Source organism: Syngnathus leptorhynchus, chromosome 14 (genome assembly GCF_054491065.1).
Source record: "Syngnathus leptorhynchus isolate UIUO chromosome 14, UIUO_Slep, whole genome shotgun sequence".
Taxonomy (NCBI): Eukaryota; Metazoa; Chordata; class Actinopteri; order Syngnathiformes; family Syngnathidae; genus Syngnathus; species Syngnathus leptorhynchus.
Window position 1 is genome coordinate 11,010,001 of NC_141208.1, and position 21,304 is coordinate 11,031,304.

A 21,304-nucleotide genomic window follows, 5' to 3' on the forward strand; every position below is an offset into this window, starting at 1 on the left:
TCCGTCCCGGGGCCACGCCTGTCTGAGCGTCGCTGGCATATCAATCGGGAGCGCAGGGGCGGAAGGGTCACCGTCGCCAAGTACGTTGCGCAACGTTAGCGTGGCTGCCGCCGGCGCCCCGGCTTCTCGCTCCTGCGGTTGGGGGTTCGCAGGCCGCCAGCCCGGCCCTTCGTCCCCTTAAGTGCAGACCCGCTCAGTCCGCCCGCCCGCCTACCCCGTCCGCCCGCAGCGGAGCGGGCCCCCGGGCGCGGCTGCCGGTGGTTTCGGCTTCGCGCAGCCCTCCGCACCGTGGGGTCACCGCAACCGCTCGCGCTCAGCGGAACCGATCCCGGCGAGCCCGGCCGCCGCGCCGGCCGCCACCCTTCCGCTCTTATCCGACCTCAGATCAGACGAGACGACCCGCTGAATTTAAGCATATTACTAAGCGGAGGAAAAGAAACTAACCAGGATTACCCCAGTAGCGGCGAGCGAAGACGGAAGAGCCCAGCGCTGAATGTGGCGTACAGAAGGTCGTTGCGCCCGACGCCGCCCGGAGGGGGCCCGAGTCCTTCTGATGGAGGCTCTGCCCAGGGAGGGTGTGAGGCCGGTAGCCGGGGGCGCGGCCTTCTCGGAGTCGGGTTGTTTGTGAATGCAGCCCAAAGCGGGTGGTAAACTCCATCTAAGGCTAAATACCGGCACGAGACCGATAGAGGACAAGTACCTTAAGGGAAAGTTGAAAAGAACTTTGAAGAGAGAGTTCAACAGGGCGTGAAACCGTTGAGAGGTAAACGGGTGGGGACCACGCAGTCTGCGCGGGGGATTCAACCCGGCTGGGATTGGCGGCCGCCTGGGGCGTCGCGGGGGGCGGACCCTTTCGGGGGCCTCGTCTTCACGCGCGCGACCTCGGAGTCGGACGTCCCCGGGCCGGGCGCACTTCCCCCGTGGCGGTGCGTCGCGACCGTCCCTGGGTTGGCTTGGAAGGGTCTGGGGCGAAGGTGGCACCGGCGCTGTACAACGCTTTCCTTACTCCGACTTTGCCGCTTCCCCCCGGGGACGTGGGAGTGCTCGCTGCGCCCTCCGAACCAGGACGTGGCCCCCTCGCCCCAGGCGCGGCCGAAAGGCACCGAGAGCGGTCCGCGCTGGCCTGTCGCGCCGCTAGTGCGGGGACCGGTCATCGAAGTAGGCGTCAGGGGTCCGCGGCGATTGTGGCTGCCCACCCGACCCGTCTTGAAACACGGACCAAGGAGTTTAACGCACGCGCGAGTCGGAGGGCACGAACGAACCCCTGTACGACCGGTGCAATGAAAGTGAGGAGCCGGCGCGCGCCGGCCGAGGTGGGATCCCGGCCCCTCCCATGGGCCGGGCGCACCACCGGCCCGTCTCGCCCGCAGCGTCAGGGAGGTGGAGCTCGAGCGCGTGCGATGAGACCCGAAAGATGGTGAACTATGCCCGGGCAGGGCGAAGCCAGAGGAAACCCTGGTGGAGGCCCGCAGCGGTCCTGACGTGCAAATCGGTCGTCCGACCTGGGTATAGGGGCGAAAGACTAATCGAACCATCTAGTAGCTGGTTCCTTCCGAAGTTTCCCTCAGGATAGCTGGCGCTCGTAACGCAGTTTTATCTGGTAAAGCCAATGACTAGAGGCCTTGGGGCCGAAACGATCTCAACCTATTCTCAAACTTTAAATGGGTAAGAAGCCCAGCTCGCTGGCGTGGAGCCCGGGCGTGGAAACTTTTGGTAAGCAGAACTGGCGCTGCGGGATGAACCGAACGCCGGGTTAAGGTGCCCGATGCCGACGCTCATCAGAGCCCAGAAAAAGTGTTGGTCGATATAGACAGAAGGACGGTGGCCATGAAAAAGGGCTGTTGGGGGCTCGAGAGTATAGAGTTGATCATTATACATGAAGAAATGACCACTTTCAACGTTTTTTTTAATGTTTTACACGCGTTTTAATTTTTATTGCCGAAATCGCTTTTTCTCGCCGAGTTAAGCACGTTTTCTGAAATGTCGCTCTCCCGTCACTCTGGTTAATTTGTCATAAAAGAAAGTGCTGTTGGAGGCTCGAGAGCACCAAGTTTGTCATTTACATGAAGAAATGACCACCTGAAACGTTTGGTTTATGTTTTACGCGCGTTTTTATGCCAAAATAACCAGAGTGACGGGAGAGCGACATTTCAGAAAACGTGCTTATCTCGCCGAGAAAAAGCGACTGAGGCAATAAAAATTAAAACGCGTGTAAAACATAAACCAAACGATGAAATTGGTTATTTCTTCATGCATAATGATCAACTCGATACTCCCTAGCCCCCAACAGCCTTTTTTTTCATAACACTTTAACCAGAGTGACGGGAGAGCGGCATTTCAGAAAACGTGCTTATCTCGGCGAGAAAAAGCGATTTCGGCAATAAAAATTAAAACGCGTGTAAAACATAAACCAAACGTTGAAAGTGGTTATTTCTTCATGTATAATGATCAACTTGATACTCCCTAGCCTCCAACAGCCCTTTTTATTATAACAAATTAACCAGAGTGACGGGAGAGCGACATTTCAGAAAACGTGCTTATCTCGGCGAGAAAAAGCGATTTCGGCAATAAAAATTAAAACGCGTGTAAAACATAAACCAAACGTTGAAAGTGGTTATTTCTTCATGTATAATGATCAACTTGATACTCCCTAGCCCCCAACAGCCCTTTTTGTTATAACAAATTAACTAGAGTGACGGGAGAGCGACATTTCAGAAAACGTGCTTATCTCGGCGAGAAAAAGCGATTTCGGCAATAAAAATTAAAACGCGTGTAAAACATAAACCAAATGTTGAAAGTGGTTATTTCTTCATGTATAATGATCAACTTGATACTCCCTAGCCTCACACAGCCCTTTTTATTATAACAAATTAACCAGAGTGACGGGAGAGCGACATTTCAGAAAACGTGCTTATCTCGGCGAGAAAAAGCGATTTCGGCAATAAAAATTAAAACGCGTGTAAAACATAAACCAAACGTTGAAAGTGGTTATTTCTTCATGTATAATGATCAACTTGATACTCCCTAGCCCCCAACAGCCCTTTTTGTTGTAAAAAATTAACTAGAGTGACGGGAGAGCGACATTTCAGAAAACGTGCTTATCTCGGCGAGAAAAAGCGATTTCGGCAATAAAAATTAAAACGCGTGTAAAACATAAACCAAATGTTGAAAGTGGTTATTTCTTCATGTATAATGATCAACTTGATACTCCCTAGCCTCACACAGCCCTTTTTATTATAACAAATTAACCAGAGTGACGGGAGAGCGACATTTCAGAAAACGTGCTTATCTCGGCGAGAAAAAGCGATTTCGGCAATAAAAATTAAAACGCGTGTAAAACATAAACCAAACGTTGAAAGTGGTTATTTCTTCATGTATAATGATCAACTTGATACTCCCTAGCCCCCAACAGCCCTTTTTGTTGTAAAAAATTAACTAGAGTGACGGGAGAGCGACATTTCAGAAAACGTGCTTATCTCGGCGAGAAAAAGCGATTTCGGCAATAAAAATTAAAACGCGTGTAAAACATAAACCAAACGTTGAAAGTGGTTATTTCTTCATGTATAATAGAGAGAAAGACAATGCAGCTCGCTTTGATGCTTATTGTTATGCAAATGTAGCAGGTGTTTATGCTAATGAGTATGGCATCCTTGTGTGACATCCGGTCAGGTGTCACATCCTGATATGGCATCCTTGTGTGACATCCGGTCAGGTGTCTCATCCTGTGTCAGGTGTCACATCCTGATATGGCATCCTTGTGTGACATCCGGTCAGGTGTCTCATCCTGTGTCAGGTGTCACATCGTGTTGTGACATCCTCTGATGTCAGACAGAAAGGCGCCATCTCGTGGGGTCAGGTGTTACACGATGATGCTCGTCCCATCCTGGGTCAGGTGTTACATGGTGATGCTCGTCCCATCCGGTCAGGTGTTCTATCCTGGTGTCAGACAGAGAGGCGTCATCTCGTGCGTCAGACAGAAAGGCGCCATCTTGGCTGGCCAAGATGGCGTCTTCCTGGTTGTCGCGGGGGGAGATGACCCTATTGGTTATTGCGGCCGGCGGCATGTCTGGGCATGTATTTTTTACTTTACCAAGCTATTTTAGCTATTTTAGCTATCGCCATATTGGTCATGGTTAATATTACGCTGGTGTACATGCTAAACATGCTAATGTGTTTGATGGCCTGATGGTGCATGTATTGGGGGGTATCACCAGTCAATGTGTAAATTGATGAAAGCGGATGAAGACAAACTGTCTTTTATAGTGTTTTCGCATCACATATGATGTGTAAATGGATGAAGGTGGATGAAGACGAGCCGTCTCCGTTTTACCAGAGTGTTTTTGCATCACATAACCTCGGAGGTGTGACATTTCCCCCCAGCCAAGTTTGAAGGGCTGATGAAGACAAGCCCCTCCACCAATCATTAGCTTTAGCAGAGTGTTTTCGCATCACATGACCCCGGGGGTGTGCTCTTTTCCGCCCGCCAAGTTTGAAGTTAGTTTGGGGCAGACAACCATCAATCATTTGAGAGAGCAGACCGGCGCAGAAGCTCTGAGCAGCTGAGTCGGAGAGTGCTGAATACTGTACCGAGATGGTTAAAGGTGAGTGTTGCTAGTTTTTTATCAATATATTAATACATTAAGCTTATTATCAGGCACTAAGGTTATTTGTAAAAACATGATGTAATGTTTATGTATTGTGTCATAGATATCATCGTTTATGCTGATGTTCATGATCCTCGTAAGTAAATGATTTATGAGTTTATTTACATGAATATATTACTCTTATTTTTTCTACTTTATAATACTTTTTTTCATTCACCTACAGCCCCATTCAACGATGATCTTAGCTGGGTTTTTCTTACACAATCAGACTACGGTGAGTGAATGTGGTATTCATCTAGGGTTGTTAATATAAATGCTACTGGTTTAAGATTTATTTTATGTATGTACCAGACCTCATAGCCGCCGCTGAAGAGGATATCAGAAAAAACGGGCTGCCGACAGAAGCTGTTTCAGAAACAGCGCAGGCATTAGCAGACATCTCTCAACGGTGTTTCAAAATACCTGAGCCGCAGGAGTCAAGCGCACCAGAGTCACGTGCTAGCATTGGGCCTTGTGCAGACCGGCAGAAGGTGGAGCCGGAAGCGTTGACTGACACAGAATTGGCGGATGCTTTAAGTGCATACGAAGGTGTGAACCACCCTCACGAATCGACAAACAAAGTTAAAGGTATACTTTTTTATATGTTATCATTCGACTAACTATTTTTTGCTATTATAGCTGTTTTACTGATTTTAAATATCTACCCTCCAGCCAAACGCCGTTTCACGAGTCGTGGGGTTCAAAAGGAAAGGAGGAGGAGGAGCCGCTGGGCCGCCATCTACAACGCGAGCCGTCAGACCAACAGCGCGCGAGAGTCGGCACGCGAGGGTCATCACCATAACAATAGAAGACGAGAGTGTGGTGGTAACTGCATTTACAAAAGTCGACTCCAAGAGTCTTTTAGGGTTATACGAATCCTGACGAAATTGGCTGAATCAACTTAGATCACTGTTTGTACTATTTCTGTTGTGTTTTTTTTTTTAAAGAAATATAATGGAGCGTTGTAACCTGTCGTCAACAGAGTCAGATTTCCTAACAAGCATGAATGAAATAGATTTGCAACCATGTTCTGAAACGGGTACAAACCAAAGAAGTAACGCATCTGAGTTAGATTTGCTTAGCGTTAACAATGATATTGATTTGCTGTCGGCTGATGCGTCTGACGATCATGTGTCAGATCTGCTCTTGGTTCTCAACAATATGAATGCTGCTGTGTCGGGGGGTGAGAGCCCCCTAACCCCCGATATGCTTACACATTTACAAACTGCCGTAGATGATTTGAACAATCAAAGTTTGAATGAAGGTAGACAGAGTCCTACACCGATCCCGCCACAATTGGTAGAAATTATAGAGGAATTAAACAACCATGCTAATGATAACAACGGCTGTATCAGTCCTGATATTCCTATACACCTGCTAACTATGATCAGAAATCTAAATACACAGCCTATGGTTGCCCGTTAATCCTGTTGACCCTCTTCCATCTGCTATCGAAGTCGACACACCAACATTTCAACACATGCCTCACCAACCTAGCAACTGTTCTGTAATAATTGATCATCAAATAGATGCTATCGATGCCGACACATCAACATTTCAACACATGCCTCACCAACCTAGCAACTGTTCTGTAATAAACGAGCATCAGATTGATGCTATTGATGCTAATGATGAAAACACACACACAGATATGTTTGTGAATAATGTCAATTCCCAACAAGGTGGTTCTGTTGTAGTTAGCAGACCGCATTTCAATAATGTGGAGGTAAGGAACCAGCTAAATATACCATCACAAACGAACATCAATGATTTTGCAACCTTATACCTCCAGATTGAGGATAAGATCGATGATGTCATGCGCGAGGTGGATAGGCTGGCACAACAAGGTGATGTGATTCAGGTTGAGTTAGTGGGTGGTAATGAGAGAGCGCATATCTACAGGCAAAAGAGTGACATAAACTCTATCAGAGATAATGTAACAGACATGCTCGAACGTGTAGCTCAATCAAACACAGAGCTTCTTGCCGACGACAGCTTAGAGCTTGTTGTGCAAATAGTCACACCATTACAAGGTGGTGGTGGAATGCGGCGCAGGCTGGTAAACAGTACCAACAGAGAAATTTTGAGGTTGAAAAAACGGCATTTACACATACCCCGTAACAAAGACAACAAGCTATGTTTTGCTTTGTCACTAACCTATCTGCTAAATAACACACTAACAGCAAAACAGGCCACAAGGCATGCACGACTTTTACACGAGAGTGTAGGGTTGAATTGCCAGACACCTGTGAGTCTAGGGGATGTCCACAAATTTGAAAAAATCCTCAAACGGAAAATAATTGTAATGTATCGAAAAGAGGATTGTCGTCCGATGACTTTTTTTGACACGCGTTACCCCGCATCAGATGAAGACACTTTATTTGTCTTACTACTCGAAGGTCATTTCTATGGTGTGAAAGCTATAGAGGCGTTTGTTGGTCACGCTTACTTTTGCAGACATTGCTATAAGGGGCACGAGAATTGGCATCAACACCGTTGTGCAGGGCATTGTGATGTTTGTCTCGACCCGTTTTGTAAACAAAAGCGGTTTAAGCGAATCATCTGCCCTGATTGTAACAAAACTTGTCGTAATGAGGAATGCTTTGCCAAACATAAAGAGGCCCGGGTGGCGAATCGTGTGAGCAACTGCAGCTCATACAAAAAATGCATCCAATGTGGTCTGCAATATTATGTGAAAGCTGATGGCACAGGTGCTAAACATCGCTGCCCTGTTAACAGGTGTACTGTCTGTGACGAGGTTTCGAGTCAAAACGATGCTCTGTTAAGCCCTCATGTGTGTTACATTCAGCCAATCAGGCCTCACCCACCTTGCAAAGATGTAGTCTACTACGATTTTGAAACCTATGTAGATACAGATGGTTTCCACAAACCTTTTCTCATCTGCTGTAAATCAAATAGATTGGCGAAACATTGGTTTGGTGACGAATGCGTTGATGATTTTCTTAGTTTTTTTCGAAACCCCCGGTTTAAACAAACGACATTTGTCGCGCATAATGCGAGAGGTTTTGATTCATACATCTTGATAAAGAGAATGCTCGAACTCGGTATCAAACTTGACATTCTGATGCAAGGGAGTAAAGTTTTGTCATTTGTCGATTTAGACATGAAATCTCGATATATAGACTCTCTCTCATTTCTGACCATGCCCCTAAGTGCGATGCCTAAGGCCCTCGGGTTTGAAGATAAATCAAAGGGGTATTTTCCGCACAAATTCAGCTCTTTAGAACATCTAAACTATGTAGGGTGTTACCCTGACCGTGCACACTACGGTGTCGATCGGATGTCACCCTCTCAACGAGCTAAGTTTGATGAATGGTACGACAATGAAGCTAATGGTGTGTTCGATTTTGCTAAGCAGGCGATAGCCTATTGTAAGAATGATGTTGACCTGTTAATGTTGGGGAGTGAGAAATTCAGGGGTGAGTTTTTTGAAGCCACAGGAACAGATCCATTCAAAGCTGTGACAATTGCGTTGGCGTGCATGAATGTTTTTCGCGCTAACTTCCTCACCCCTCAAACACTAGCCATCACACCTTCAAACAACTATATGCGTCAGTATAAAGCCTTCTCACATGATGCTATACAATACCTGCTATGGATCATGCATAGCCAGAATATTCACATCAGACATGCGTTGAACGGAGGTGAGGTCATGATACCTCACTGTGGACGGTTATACCGAAATTGACGGTGTAAAAATAGTGCTTGAGTATTTTGGTTATCACCATGGCTGTTCAGAATGCTACGATCTCACCAAAATATGCCCGACAACAAAACGCCCCTTTCAGGAGAGGTTTGATAGCACCCAAAGGAAAATTCAGGAACTACAGCTTAAACAGGATGTGCACCTTGTAATCATGTGGGAGCACGAGTGGTTGCAGATGAAAAAGGTGAACATACAGGTGAAGGAATTCCTGAAAAAGGCCAAATTCCCCACACCTCTCAAGCCGAGGCAAGCCCTCTTTGGAGGTCGAACAAACGCGTTCGTTTTAAGATACACAGCAGAACCTGACGAGCGTGTGTTGTATGTTGATGTAACGTCATTATACCCTTACATAAATAGCACAGGCATCTACCCCATCGGGCATCCGACGATTATCCATGATGGTTTTAAAGACCCCAGATCGTATTTCGGCTTCATCAGCGCCACAGTCAACCCACCACGTGGTTTGTATTTGCCGATCTTACCCTTCAAAACAGCTAAAGGTAAACTTGTCTTCACACTGTGTCGTACATGCGCTGAGCTCAATAATCAACAAACAGCATGTAGACATGATGATGATCAAAGATCGTTAACAGGTGTTTGGACAACCCCTGAATTTGTTAAGGCACTTGACCTTGGCTACACGGTTGCAAGTATTACAGAAGTATGGCACTACACAAGAACAAGCGACACAATTTTTCAGGGTTATATGCGCACATTTCTTAAAGGTAAACAAGAGCCTTCAGGTTATCCGGCTCACGTGGTCAACCAAGCTGATAGACAAAAATACATCGAAAATTACGCAACTCACCAGGGTATCCAGCTCGACCCTTCTAAAATTGCTGTAAACCCAGGAAAAAGACAAGTGTCAAAACTCTGTCTTAACAACTTGTGGGGTAAGCTCGCGCAGCGTGAGAACATGGCAAACACCAAAATTGTGACAAAATCTGAGGAGTTTTTTGAACTTCTGTTTTCAGGCCTGTACGACGTGAGGTTTTTCCACTTCATTAGTGAAAAGCTTTCGATTGTACAGTATTGTCTCCACACAAACACAGAGATACCTGCGTCAAAAACATCAAATGTGGCTGCAGCGTGTTTCACGACAGCCTATGCACGTTTGAAAATGTATAGCTATTTGGAGGTTTTACAGAGGAGAGTGCTTTACACCGACACCGACAGCATCGTGTACACTGTGAAACTGGGTGAAAGTGTTCTTCCTCTAGGGGATTATCTGGGTGATTTGACAGATGAGCTCTCGAATGACACCATTCAAGAATTTGTCTCTGCAGGGCCAAAAACTTACGCTTACCGAACGAGGGAGACAGGTCGCGTTGTAATGAAGGTTAAGGGGATCACGCAGACTCACGAGAGCGGTCAAAACATCAATCTCGATAGCATGCTCGGTTTGGTTCAGGGTTACATTGACACAGCAGGTGCCCACTCAGATGTGCTATACGCCCCCCAACACAGCATTGTTCGTGATAAGAGGGGGTTTCATCTCAGAAACACGTCATTCTCCAAACGGCTTCGTGTGGTCTATGATAAAAGGAGGTTACTCGAGCGAGGCACCACTGAACCCTTTGGTTATTGACAACTCTCTATCCATACGTGTGTGTGTGTGTGTGTGTGTGTGTGTGTGTGTGTGTGTGTGTGTGTGTGTGTGTGTGCGTGTGGAAATGGCTTTTAATCTAGATTAGAACTTCCTTTTTCATCTTTAGTAGCAGGGCCTTCTGGTTGTGGCAAAACCTTTTTTGTAAAAAATGTATTGGAAAATCCTGAACATGTTTTGAGAAAAAAACCTGATATTGTGTGGGTCTACACATCATATCAACCAATGTACGATGAGCTCAAAAGGCTGAATAAAGAAATCACATTTATCAAAGGACTGCCTGAATCTTTTGATGACGAGAAGCTGTTCCCGCCGCAGCAACATCATCTGCTGATTTTGGATGACATCGTCTTCCAGGCTTCAGATAATCCAGAAGTGGTTCGAATATTCACTCAATATCGACATCATAAAAATTTAAGCGTTATAATGCTGACACAGAATGTATTCCACCAGGGGAAATTCAGCCGTACAATCAGTTTAAACAGTAATTATTTGATTTTGTTCAAAAACCCGCGCGATAAATTACAAGTGAATGTTCTGGCAAATCAGATTTGCCCTAGCAATCGGAAGTTTTTCCTAGAGTGTTTTGAGGATGCTACAAAGGACCCGCATGGCTATTTACTGATAGATTTGACACCATCTTGTCCAGAACAATATAGACTGCGGACAGGTGTACTACATAACCAGTGGCCTACTGTTTATATCCCTAAACAATAAAACCACTACAAAACAAACGCATCGCTACTCCGCTCTCTGTTTACATCCAAACCTGCCAAACGTAAGCATTTACTCCTTAGAGGTCCTGCTAGTCTAGTGAAAGCATTGTGTGAGATTGCTTTGAATCTTTTGAAAGGGCATATCCCTCTAAAATCAAAACATTATCAAAAACTTCAAAAACAAAAGAAAAACATCCGCTTTCTGGCTGATAAGAAAAATACGTTGAAGAAGAAAAGAGCTGTGTTGGTTCAGAAGGGCGGTTTTATACTACCACTGCTGGCCGCTTTTGCACCTGTTCTGGGGAGCCTCGCCGGCGCTTTCATAAACAAATGAGAAATGAGTTTGAAAACAGCCCAAAAAATGTACATGATCTCACCCTATCAGCTAGAGAGGCTAAGCCGACCTGCACCAACCATACGTGATACGCTTGAAAATGATCTCGATCATGAAATGAAACAGGTTTTGGAAAATAAAAATTTAAATCAATATGAGAAAATCAAAATGTATCAAACTCTGCTACAACGTTACATGGGTGTGGTGAAACAAAAGGACATCGAACGAATACCTATCACGATTCAAAGCGATGAGAGGGAGACGGTTGAAAGAAAGACTTTTGAGAAGACAACCGATGGAGATTGGGGAGATATTCTGGATGCCATCGGACCCCATTATCGTCGCAACGCCAGCTATGTGCTGAAAAGATTGTCGGCCGCTGACATAAAATGGACACCGCTAAATGAATTTATTTTTAAAGGAAAAACGGTCAAAGGCTCCCATATGAGTGATCTGTTAAAACATCTAGTTGTGAGTGGAAAAAAACTACCTGGTCAGCCTGTTGGCTGGAGCGAATTTTTAAATACACTAGCTAATCTTAACCTACCTGAATCTTCGATCTCCAACCCCCTGGCTCGTGCTGATCTTCAACGTGTGAAATATGCTAAGGATGACAATGTGGCTGCTTCTTACGAGAAAGATGTAAGCGTTATAAGTAAACGAAAAAGGAAGAAAACAATGCCGACTGTAAAGTGGGTTAGTTATTAGATATGAAAATGTTTTTTTGTTGTATTACGAACTGTTACCGAAAAAAAACCACATGACTCTGTAAATCTCTTTAACATTGTTTATTGAATAAAGAGGTTTATAAAACATTAACGTTGTTTCAAACAATAGCATTTTTTAAATTTATGCAGCGAGCAAGCTATCTGTCCTCCACACATCCGATCTGGCCTTTGCAGTTTTTTGACAAAATTGCGGACCATAACATCGTTTTTTAAAGGGTCAGTAGTGTAATGAGATAACACCTCCTGGTAGGTAAGGCCGCATCCGCGTTGACACAAATAATACACGCAATGCTGTCCGCAGGTGTTCGTCAGTTCGTGTTGGAGTTGTCTGTTGTGGTATGTTATACGACTCGAGCGTTTTTTCAGGAATTCGTATATACTAGCGGGGTAGTATGGGTTATTCGGTGGTAAACCAAAAGGATCAAAGAATGAGGCGGTTCCGTCGCTTTCCAGTGTTATGGCGAGCCAATGCTCCCCTGGAAGATGGCGGGGGTCGGTATTCACAATATAATGCTTAGGGTGTGTGTCTTTGATGTCACCGATCTCATCCGATGCAAACACCCCTCCGAAAAGGGATCTTTGTTTTCGAGTCATGATCAAATCTAATTCGCGTCCGTTCATCTTGTTAGTAATAATCCATCAAGACTTCTCTCTTTGCATTGATTTCTATAATTGAATCATAAGCTGCATACACAATAAGAGTAGCTGTGTGTGGGAGGGGCACACGGAAGCGCATATCAAGTCTTAATACACCATTGTTAATCGTCGATAAAGCTCCTGAGTCATCTGCTTGATTTAGATTGAAAACAAAAAGGGAGTAGCCGTGATTAAAATCTTGTTGATCGATACATAGAGGTAAATCTTTTAAAAAACGTCCAGATGCGGTGTATAAATTATGGAATTTCCGTGTACATATCCCAGCATCGAAATTGGGTTGAAAAGCTTTAGCCGGAATCTGACGACCCTCATGGCTCAAAGCGAGATACTCGACATCGTGATGAAAGAAAATAAAGGGGTTCAAATCACGACGCCCTGTAAAACTGTTGTGATTGACCAAACCTATTACAATTTGTTTGGGTATATGTCCTAGGAAGAGATTGTCTTGGTGGCAAATCCGTGAGTTTTGAGGTATGGAAAAAGATTTAATATTTACCCTTGTAAGTGGATAAAGAGCATTATTCTTAAGTAAAGCGGACGCGTGACCCAAAGCCACTGCTGGGGACACTGTAACTTTTTTTACAAACAGTGAAGCTCCAAGTATCTTAAGACAAGAATCACTGTCAGGAGGGCTCATGATACAGAAATCATCAGGGGCTCTAGTCAACTTCACACGAAGATCCACGTTATTCAACAGATGGCGCTCAGAAAAAAATATGTCGGCATGAAGCGGGCCTAGGAGATGGAACTCGCGTGACCCGGCTACCCGCTGTGCGCGTTTGAGTAAGCCCTCATTCACCCCCGCCCCTTCGAAAGCGATGGAATCCATACGCCCGCTTGTATCTTTTGCAAACATACAGGCTGTGAATTGTGACTCTAACGAGCTTTTTGAAAAGTTTAGTAACAATTCTATAATAGACCTATAACCATGTGTAGCGCTGGATTGTGAGATGAGCCGATCTCCGAGAGATATATCGACTTGACCGAAAATTGTATTTAGCGGGAAGTTGATTAAGCTTACAGGTTCATTCGGTGGTAAATTACTCCCATCTCTCCGTGTAAGTTTTAAACGTAGGTGAAGTAGCGTATCCGATAAATCCAGATATTTTGAACCGTCTCCAGGGATAAAAAATTCAATTGGACCTTGGTCCAATATAGCGGATAAAGGCTGAATCTCTACATATTGATTGTCCTCGATAGATAATTGTGTCAATGGCGCTGTAAACAAATCTAACTCACTCAGAACACATTCTTGTGAGCGATAGTGGAGGAGAGCCATTTCTTTCAAGAGAATATATCTGTACTCCGCTTCGAACGCTTTCGTCTGACAACTGACTTGCGGCTGGTAGAGCGCCTTTTCTTTTTATTCTTAACAACTCTCTTCCTCCGCCCACCAGGATGCAGGCCTCTGCGTGATAAAACTACAAGTCCCGAGCCTTCTTGCGTTGTTTCCGGTTTCCGTTGTATTCTCTGTATAACACGACCCGCTACATCCGAAGCTATGTTTTTAGCAGCGTTTTGGAGGTGTGGCTTCGCCAGGTTAAATCCACTTCTGAACATCGGCGCAACAAAACGGAAAAGTTTAGAGAAAATAGAACCTAGGCCTCGTCCGTATTGGACCGGGCTACCTTGAAAGCCTGTAAATGAGCCACCTGCTTGGTTCTCGTAATAGTTTATAAAACGGTTCAAGTCGGGATGTGTAGTTAAGGGCATCATTTATTTTTTTTATTTTTTTTATTTCAATCTAAAATGCAGAATGAGAATTACTTTGCCGTATTCGAAATCTAACGGAGTGTTTTGATCTGACCGTAGACTGATCGTAATGGTCTCAATGTGCCGTCGACTTACTTTTAAATAGTAAACAGGATTAAATGTCTTGCAAACAACATCACCGTATTCACCCTCGATAGCGATTGTTCTAAGCATGGGCGCGAATGCGTCTCCGATCGTCTGGTGGTGAATTAAATCAGTGTAAACAAACGTGGTAACGTCCGGCTCTCTTGTCAGCGGGGTCGGGGGCACTGACACCTTCCGGTTTCAGTGATATCCAATGTTCATGGTTCGTTCCTAGAATGAACGCTGGGGGGCTTTTAAACATTATTCTTAAACCTTCTTCCCCCGTAAACATGAACCTTTGCTTATGATGATCAAATTTCACAGCGGTCTTTTTATTACTAGCTTTACTTAATAAAGTTTGAATTTCAGAAGCCAAGGAGTCGTAGCTTTTGAAGATCCCACCTCGTACTTTCAGCATATGACGTGATTCCAGGTCGCTCTGAAACCCATCTCCGCGGGGTGTATCCATCTTGGGTTGTTTGAGGTAAAAGCTGCGCTTTTTCTCAGGGATGTCGAGGATTGAATTAACGTAGGATATTTCGCATAAACCGACTTCCCATGACCCCTCTAACTCTGTGTCTCGCTAACTCAATTTTAAATTCGGATAAGCTATTATCTTTGAAAACATGCATGCTAGCATTCGAAGCCAGCGTGACGTAAAATTCTCTCTGAACTTCACTCATCTTGTATGTTTCACACAATGGCTGTTTTATCTTGCATCATATGTTTTTGACACTGCTCGCTGGTACCCAACTGTTAAATTTGGACGGCCAACCGACCCATTGCACCAGCATCTCACGTCTGCCTGCCACGACGCGTGATTTCAAAATTCGATGTATGCGGAAAATTTTATTATTACTAATTTTCACGTTTTGCAATTGTGTTTCATAAAAAGTACCTTCTATTTCCACATCATCTAAATCAGCTATCTTGTAGACGGGTGGAACACGGCGGAGACATTTTGTTATTCTGAATACCTCATCACTAAAACTTTGCAGATATGCCTTATCAAAAACCCCTCTTAATTTAGAAATCCTCACAATTTCCCCCGGGGCAAAACGGGGCTTTTTCCCATGACGGATAGGAGCATTTGCATACAGATGCCGGAACACAGTATCTATGTTACCAATGGTGACGGCACTTGGGGCCATTTTTATACTGGTGTGATAGCTGTTGTTATAGCTGGTTAGAAGGCTCGCAATCACGTCCACGTACGTATGTGTATTTTTAGCTGTAAAATATCTCCACATGCGTGTTTTTAGTGTTTTGTTGAATCTCTCCACAGTTTGCGCTTTCGTATCTGAAGACGTTGAAAAGTGCTGGATATTATGGTGGGTCATTAATTTTTGGAAGGGCTTGTTGAAGAATTCTTTTCCCTTATCTGTCTGGAGTCGTAAAGGAGCACCGCTATCTGATAAGACAGATTCAAATGCCTTTGTAACATGCGCTCCTGTTTTAGCTTTCAAAACTCGAGCATATGCATACTTTGTGAAAATATCAATCACGGTTAAAATATACTTATAGCCGTCGTTGTACCGGGCAAACAATTGCATATCACACAGATCTGCTTGAAATTGTCTTTTTGGGGCTCTGACAAAAACTCGGTTTCTAGGAAAGTTTATTCTGACCGGTTTATGCAGACTATAGGTGTCTTGTGATAAAAATGCTTTCACTTTTTTAATATGAGTGTTTTTACAGCTAACAACCGCTGCTCTATGTAAACGCTCTGGACCACCGAAACTACCTGGATTCTTAGCATTATAATAGACTCTCTCGAGACATCTCTTCCGAGGCATTGTTAGGTTTGTTATGATGCAAATCGGCGTGTGGTGGGATTAATGAAACACACAGAAACGCTTTTTTCTTTTTTTTAATAGATTGAACATAGAAAAACAATCAGATCACATTAGTGTTTAAAAGAAACAACAACAATCAGATCACATTAGTGTATAAAAAAAACATAATACACTTTTATTTAAAAAAAAAAAAGAAATTCAGTTAGTTCTAAAAACAACAACAACCAAAAAAAAACAAACCCACTACTAAGGAGTAAAAAGCAATCAGGTCACATTATTAAAACACTATTGAGTAAAAACACTGGTCAGAGTATATAATACAGAGGGGGAAACCTTTGACTCAATTAGATTTTTAAATCTCTTTAACTCTCCTGTAATATCAATTGGCATATTGTTTTGTATGTGAAATTTAGCACAATCTGTAAACAAAGTCAAAACAGTCATCAATTGCCCTACACCGATTTGAGTCCACACATTAAGAATGCAGTTCATTTTTTCAGACAAACCTGCTAAACTTGACATGACAGAGTGGATGACTAAATTGTCCCATGGTGTTTGAAACAATGATTCTGACAGCGATCGGACTTTTGACATTAATGCAAGCATTTTCTGGAGAGAAACATCATTGACATTGTTTTGTGAGATGACTTTCTCTAGAATATCCGTCCAATTTTGGATACGGTAGTAATATTTCACAATCATTTTTCTGATAATGTTACCCATTCTCGTTTTCCAAAAGTTCTGAATAGAAGATCAATGTCTGATTCGGTCAATTCCACAATAGCTTTATATTCTTTTTTTATAGCCCTTAATCGCGTGAAGATACTGCACTCTGGGGCCAACTCTTGTAAAATGAATGTAGCTGTACTGCGGATGGTTTTAAGAGGGGCTGCTGTATTGAAATAGAAAAGCATGGTCGATAATGTGTGGAGAAAATTCGTGTTGCATAGTTCAGCCATTACCTTAGCGTAATTATTGTAAAAATAAAAGTAGCTCTCTTCAACATATAGGCAGGTATGATGCATTTGACTCAGATCATCAAGAATACAACCGTCACACGTCTCCTTAGCATGCTCCATCAATGTATTGTACAGAAGATGAACAATCAAAAGTTTGACACGCATGTAATCTTCAACTACTAACCAGGGTAATTGTGGTATTTTCATAGCGAATTCATCCCAGTCAGCATCCTCACCCAGCGGGACAAACTCCTTTGGTTGGTTGTTGCAGGCCTCTGTCGTTGTAGGTTGTTCCAGGATATCAAGGTACCATCCTATATCCATGTCCTCTGTTGACGTGAGCTCCCCGGCCATTGTAGGGTCCATGACGGGGTGTTGGTCATCGGGCCTTACGGGTTGGCTCGCAACGGCATCCTCATAGCCAGCAAAACCACAGTCACCGGCTACCATGATGCCCTGGTCTGGACTGAGCACGTGTCACGTCACCCTCCGTTAATGGCGCCAGGTACATACCAGCTATCAGATATGACACGCATGCGTTGTCAAACAGCTCTACGGAAGGAGACGCTGACCAAAACTCCTCCTCCGCTGTTGCATATCGTGGTCCGTCACCTCTCTGTGGTGATGGCTGTGGGGGGCTTGCAGGACTGCCAAATGCGTCGAAGGCTGATGATGATGATGGCAAAATGACGCCGGGTCCTGGGAAGAGACGGTCGAATCGGCTGGCTTGTGCGTACACCTTTGCCTCCAGGTCGGTTTGCTGCAATAGCGACGGGGATACAGCTGCAGACGTGATGAGAGGCAGCCCCATAGCTGAAGGTGACACGCTCGGCCTCGTTGCAGTTGTTGAAAAGTTGACGCTCGGTCTCTCTGGCTGCGGCCTCGTTGTAGACACGGATAAGCTGGTGCTTGGTCCTTCTGAGTTTGGTGATATGCTCCCCAGACCCGACTCTGTGTCGGAGCTGTCAGGAGTAGACCAGAGTGTAACTGTACAATCAGGCACAGTCTGCACACCTCTGGAAGTCTTTTCTCCTGGACCATTCTCCATGGCAGGAAAACTCGGCAGAAGTCGTCTTCTTTGAGGCATCGCTGCTTTCAATCTTCGGTCTCTCTTAGATGGTTGAGCTGTGACGGCTTGGGAAGGCTTGTGGGACGGGCCATACGATCATGACCTCTCTTATACAATTTACACAGGTATGCTAATGACTACGATCCCGCCTTTCTATGACAAGAGGTGAAGGAGGGGGGTTGCGGAGGTGGGGTGGGGGGGTGTAGAGAAGGTGTGATTTGGGGAGAGTTTTTGAACAATTTAAAGTTAATTTAGTCTAAAACTAACCTCCGCTTCACTCCTACAATGTTGACCCAAGCACGGCTAGAAAGAAAGAGTTCCGAAATAGTGTCTCCACAGCCTTCCATTCTTTGATACCATTCAGAAAGCGGTATATTCAATAATGTCTGAAAAATCCCACATTCACTGCTAAACACTTGTATGGCGAAATACAGTATTTCATTCACCTCCCCATCTTCCGGGCCATCAATAGTTTGAGGAGAAACTTTAAGACGTAAAAAACATTTCCCGCTCGCTGTAATCCTTGATACCCATGTGATGTACAACTCGCCCTGTGTTCCATACTCATCAAGAAAATCTTCCATGACTCTGGGTGCCAGCTCACTTACGATGGCCCAGTCGTTTGAGTTCAAAGATCCTTTTGAGCTGTCATCGCCACATGCTGTGCTTGCATCGTCAAACCGGTAGACGTTGGGTGCTCCTGGCGGGGCTTCGTCTCTCATGTAGAATGAAATCTCACCAACCTCGTAAGAAAATCTAAATCCCCACACGGCCTCCGGTGTTAAGCGCCAGTTTTGCTCAAGTTTCTCTGTAGGAGGCCTCTGTACACGTTGGAGAAACATTTTCTTCCTCTTGGGAGCATCTGCAAGTCCAGCTGAGCCTTTGTGGCATAGGTGGATGCTGACCGGCGTTTCCGCAATCATGATCCGATCTTCAGGTTTGTAGTTTAGCAGCGTAGCTTTAGCTTAAATTTTTTCTGTGAACTCACCCCTCAAGCGAGCCGTAATATAGATGCTACCGGTCCCACCCCTTTTCAAACCACACCTCTCTGTGTGACTACATGTTTTTTTAGTCAGGAAATGCTATTAACTTACACAACTTCCATAAACCCATCTAAACAAATTATAACTATCAGAGATACAACCTGCACTAGAACGCTCTGCTAAAGCTAATGGTTGACGGAGACGGTTTGTCTTGAGACACCTTCAACAATTTGCACATTGACGACTCATACGACGGCTCCATCCTGTCTGATCATCAACCCCCTAAGAAGGCGGCTAGAGCCATCAACACCAACACAGAAACGGAGACAATCAAATGGAGACGGCCACGGTGGTCTAGTAATGTGAAAAAACATATTGACCATGCTTTCTTTTGCAGACATTGCTACAAGAAGCATGGATACAACCCAAAAAAAAAAAAAAAAATACAACCAAAATACATAAATATGCCCCAACTTACCTCCACCAATATGCCCCAACTTACCTCCACCAACGGCTCCATCCTGTCTGATCATCACCCCCCTAAGGAGACGGCTAGAGCCATCAAATGGAGACGACTATGATGGCCTAGTAATGTGAAAAAACACATTGACCATGCTTTCTTTTGCAGACATTGCTACAAGAAGTATGGATACAATCAAAAAAATACAACCAAATACATAAACATACCCCAACTCACTTCCACCAATATGGCTAAAAAATAAAAATACCGTCAAACACATTAGTATGTAGGGCCATCAACACTACAACCAAATACATTAACATCCCCCAACAGGCCTCCAAAGGGCATGGCTACAGCAAAAAAAAAAAAAATGCAACCAAATACATAACCATCCTCCAACATGCCTCCAACAATATGGCTTAAAATACCACACACTAACATGTAGAACCGCAGATAGAGGTACTATAAGAGACACGGATACAGTCATGAAATGCTACCAAATACATTAACGTGTTAAAATACCACACATTAGCATGTGGGGCCACAGACATTGCCTCCACCAATATGGCTAAAGCTATAATACCACCAACCAATATGGTGACACCCCAAATACATTTACACATCATATGTGATGCGAAAACACTCTGGTAAAATGAAGACAGTTTGTCTTCATCCGCTTTCATCAATTTACACATTGACTGGTGATACCCCCCAATACATGCACCATCAGGCCATCAAACACATTAGCATGTTTAGCATGTACACCAGCGTAATATTAACCATGACCAATATGGCGATAGCTAAAATAGCTAAAATAGCTTGGTAAAGTAAAAAATACATGCCCAGACATGCCGCCGGCCGCAATAACCAATAGGGCCATCTCCCCCCGCGACAACCAGGAAGACGCCATCTTGGCCAGCCAAGATGGCGCCTTTCTGTCTGACGCACGAGATGACGCCTCTCTGTCTGACACCAGGATAGAACACCAGACATCAGAGGATGTCACAACACGATGTGACACCTGACACAGGATGAGACACCTGACCGGATGTCACACAAGGATGCCAAATCATGATGTGACACCTGACACAGGATGAGACACCTGACCGGATGTCACACAAGGATGCCAAATCAGGATGTGACACCTGACACAGGATGTCACACAAGGATGCCATACTCATTAGCATAAACACCTGCTACATTTGCATAACAATAGACATCAAAGCGTGCTGCATTGTCTTTCTCTCTTATAATGATCAACTTGATACTCCCTAGCCCCCAACAGCCCTTTTTGTTATAACAAATTAACTAGAGTGACGGGAGAGCGACATTTCAGAAAACGTGCTTATCTCGGCGAGAAAAAGCGATTTCGGCAATAAAAATTAAAACGCGTGTAAAACATAAACCAAACGTTGAAAGTGGTTATTTCTTCATGTATAATGATCAACTTGATACTCCCTAGCCTCCAACAGCCCTTTTTATTATAACAAATTAACCAGAGTGACGGGAGAGCGACATTTCAGAAAACGTGCTTATCTCGGCGAGAAAAAGCGATTTCGGCAATAAAAATTAAAACGCGTGTAAAATATAAACCAAACGTTGAAAGTAGTTATTTCTTCATGTATAATGATCAACTTGATACTCCCTAGCCCCCAACAGCCCTTTTTGTTATAACACATTAACCAGAGTGACGGGAGAGCGACATTTCAGAAAACGTGCTTATCTCGGCGAGAAAAAGCGATTTCGGCAATAAAAGTTAAAACGCGTGTAAAACATAAACCAAACGTTGA

The 21,304-nt window shown here is 44.3% G+C and overlaps 1 protein-coding gene and 1 non-coding gene across 4 annotated transcripts in view; both read left to right on the forward strand.

Moving 5' to 3' along the window:
* The window catches only part of LOC147046661 (5.8S ribosomal RNA), a 154-nt gene extending 122 nt beyond the window's left edge, over nt 1–32 (forward strand). Inside the window, exon 1 of the ribosomal RNA XR_015068263.1 lies at nt 1–32. This exon is cut by the window's left edge and continues 122 nt beyond it. This is a non-coding gene — a ribosomal RNA (5.8S ribosomal RNA).
* Nucleotides 1–5,611, forward strand: part of LOC147046659 (uncharacterized) — a 16,348-nt gene extending 10,737 nt beyond the window's left edge. The window contains exons 3-7 of one of the 3 annotated variants that reach the window (XM_085930626.1): nt 4,489–4,601; nt 4,708–4,740; nt 4,828–4,878; nt 4,956–5,231; nt 5,316–5,611. In XM_085930626.1, the coding sequence (XP_085786752.1) occupies nt 4,592–4,601; nt 4,708–4,740; nt 4,828–4,878; nt 4,956–5,231; nt 5,316–5,548 (603 nt within the window). In that variant the 5' untranslated portion in view covers nt 4,489–4,591 and the 3' untranslated portion in view covers nt 5,549–5,611. Of the gene's footprint in view, nt 1–3,408; nt 4,741–4,827; nt 4,879–4,955; nt 5,232–5,315 lie in introns of those variants that run through there. The other 2 variants (XM_085930625.1, XR_015068230.1) reach the window with 2 other exon arrangements.
* The last annotated feature ends 15,693 nt before the right edge of the window (nt 5,612–21,304 follow it).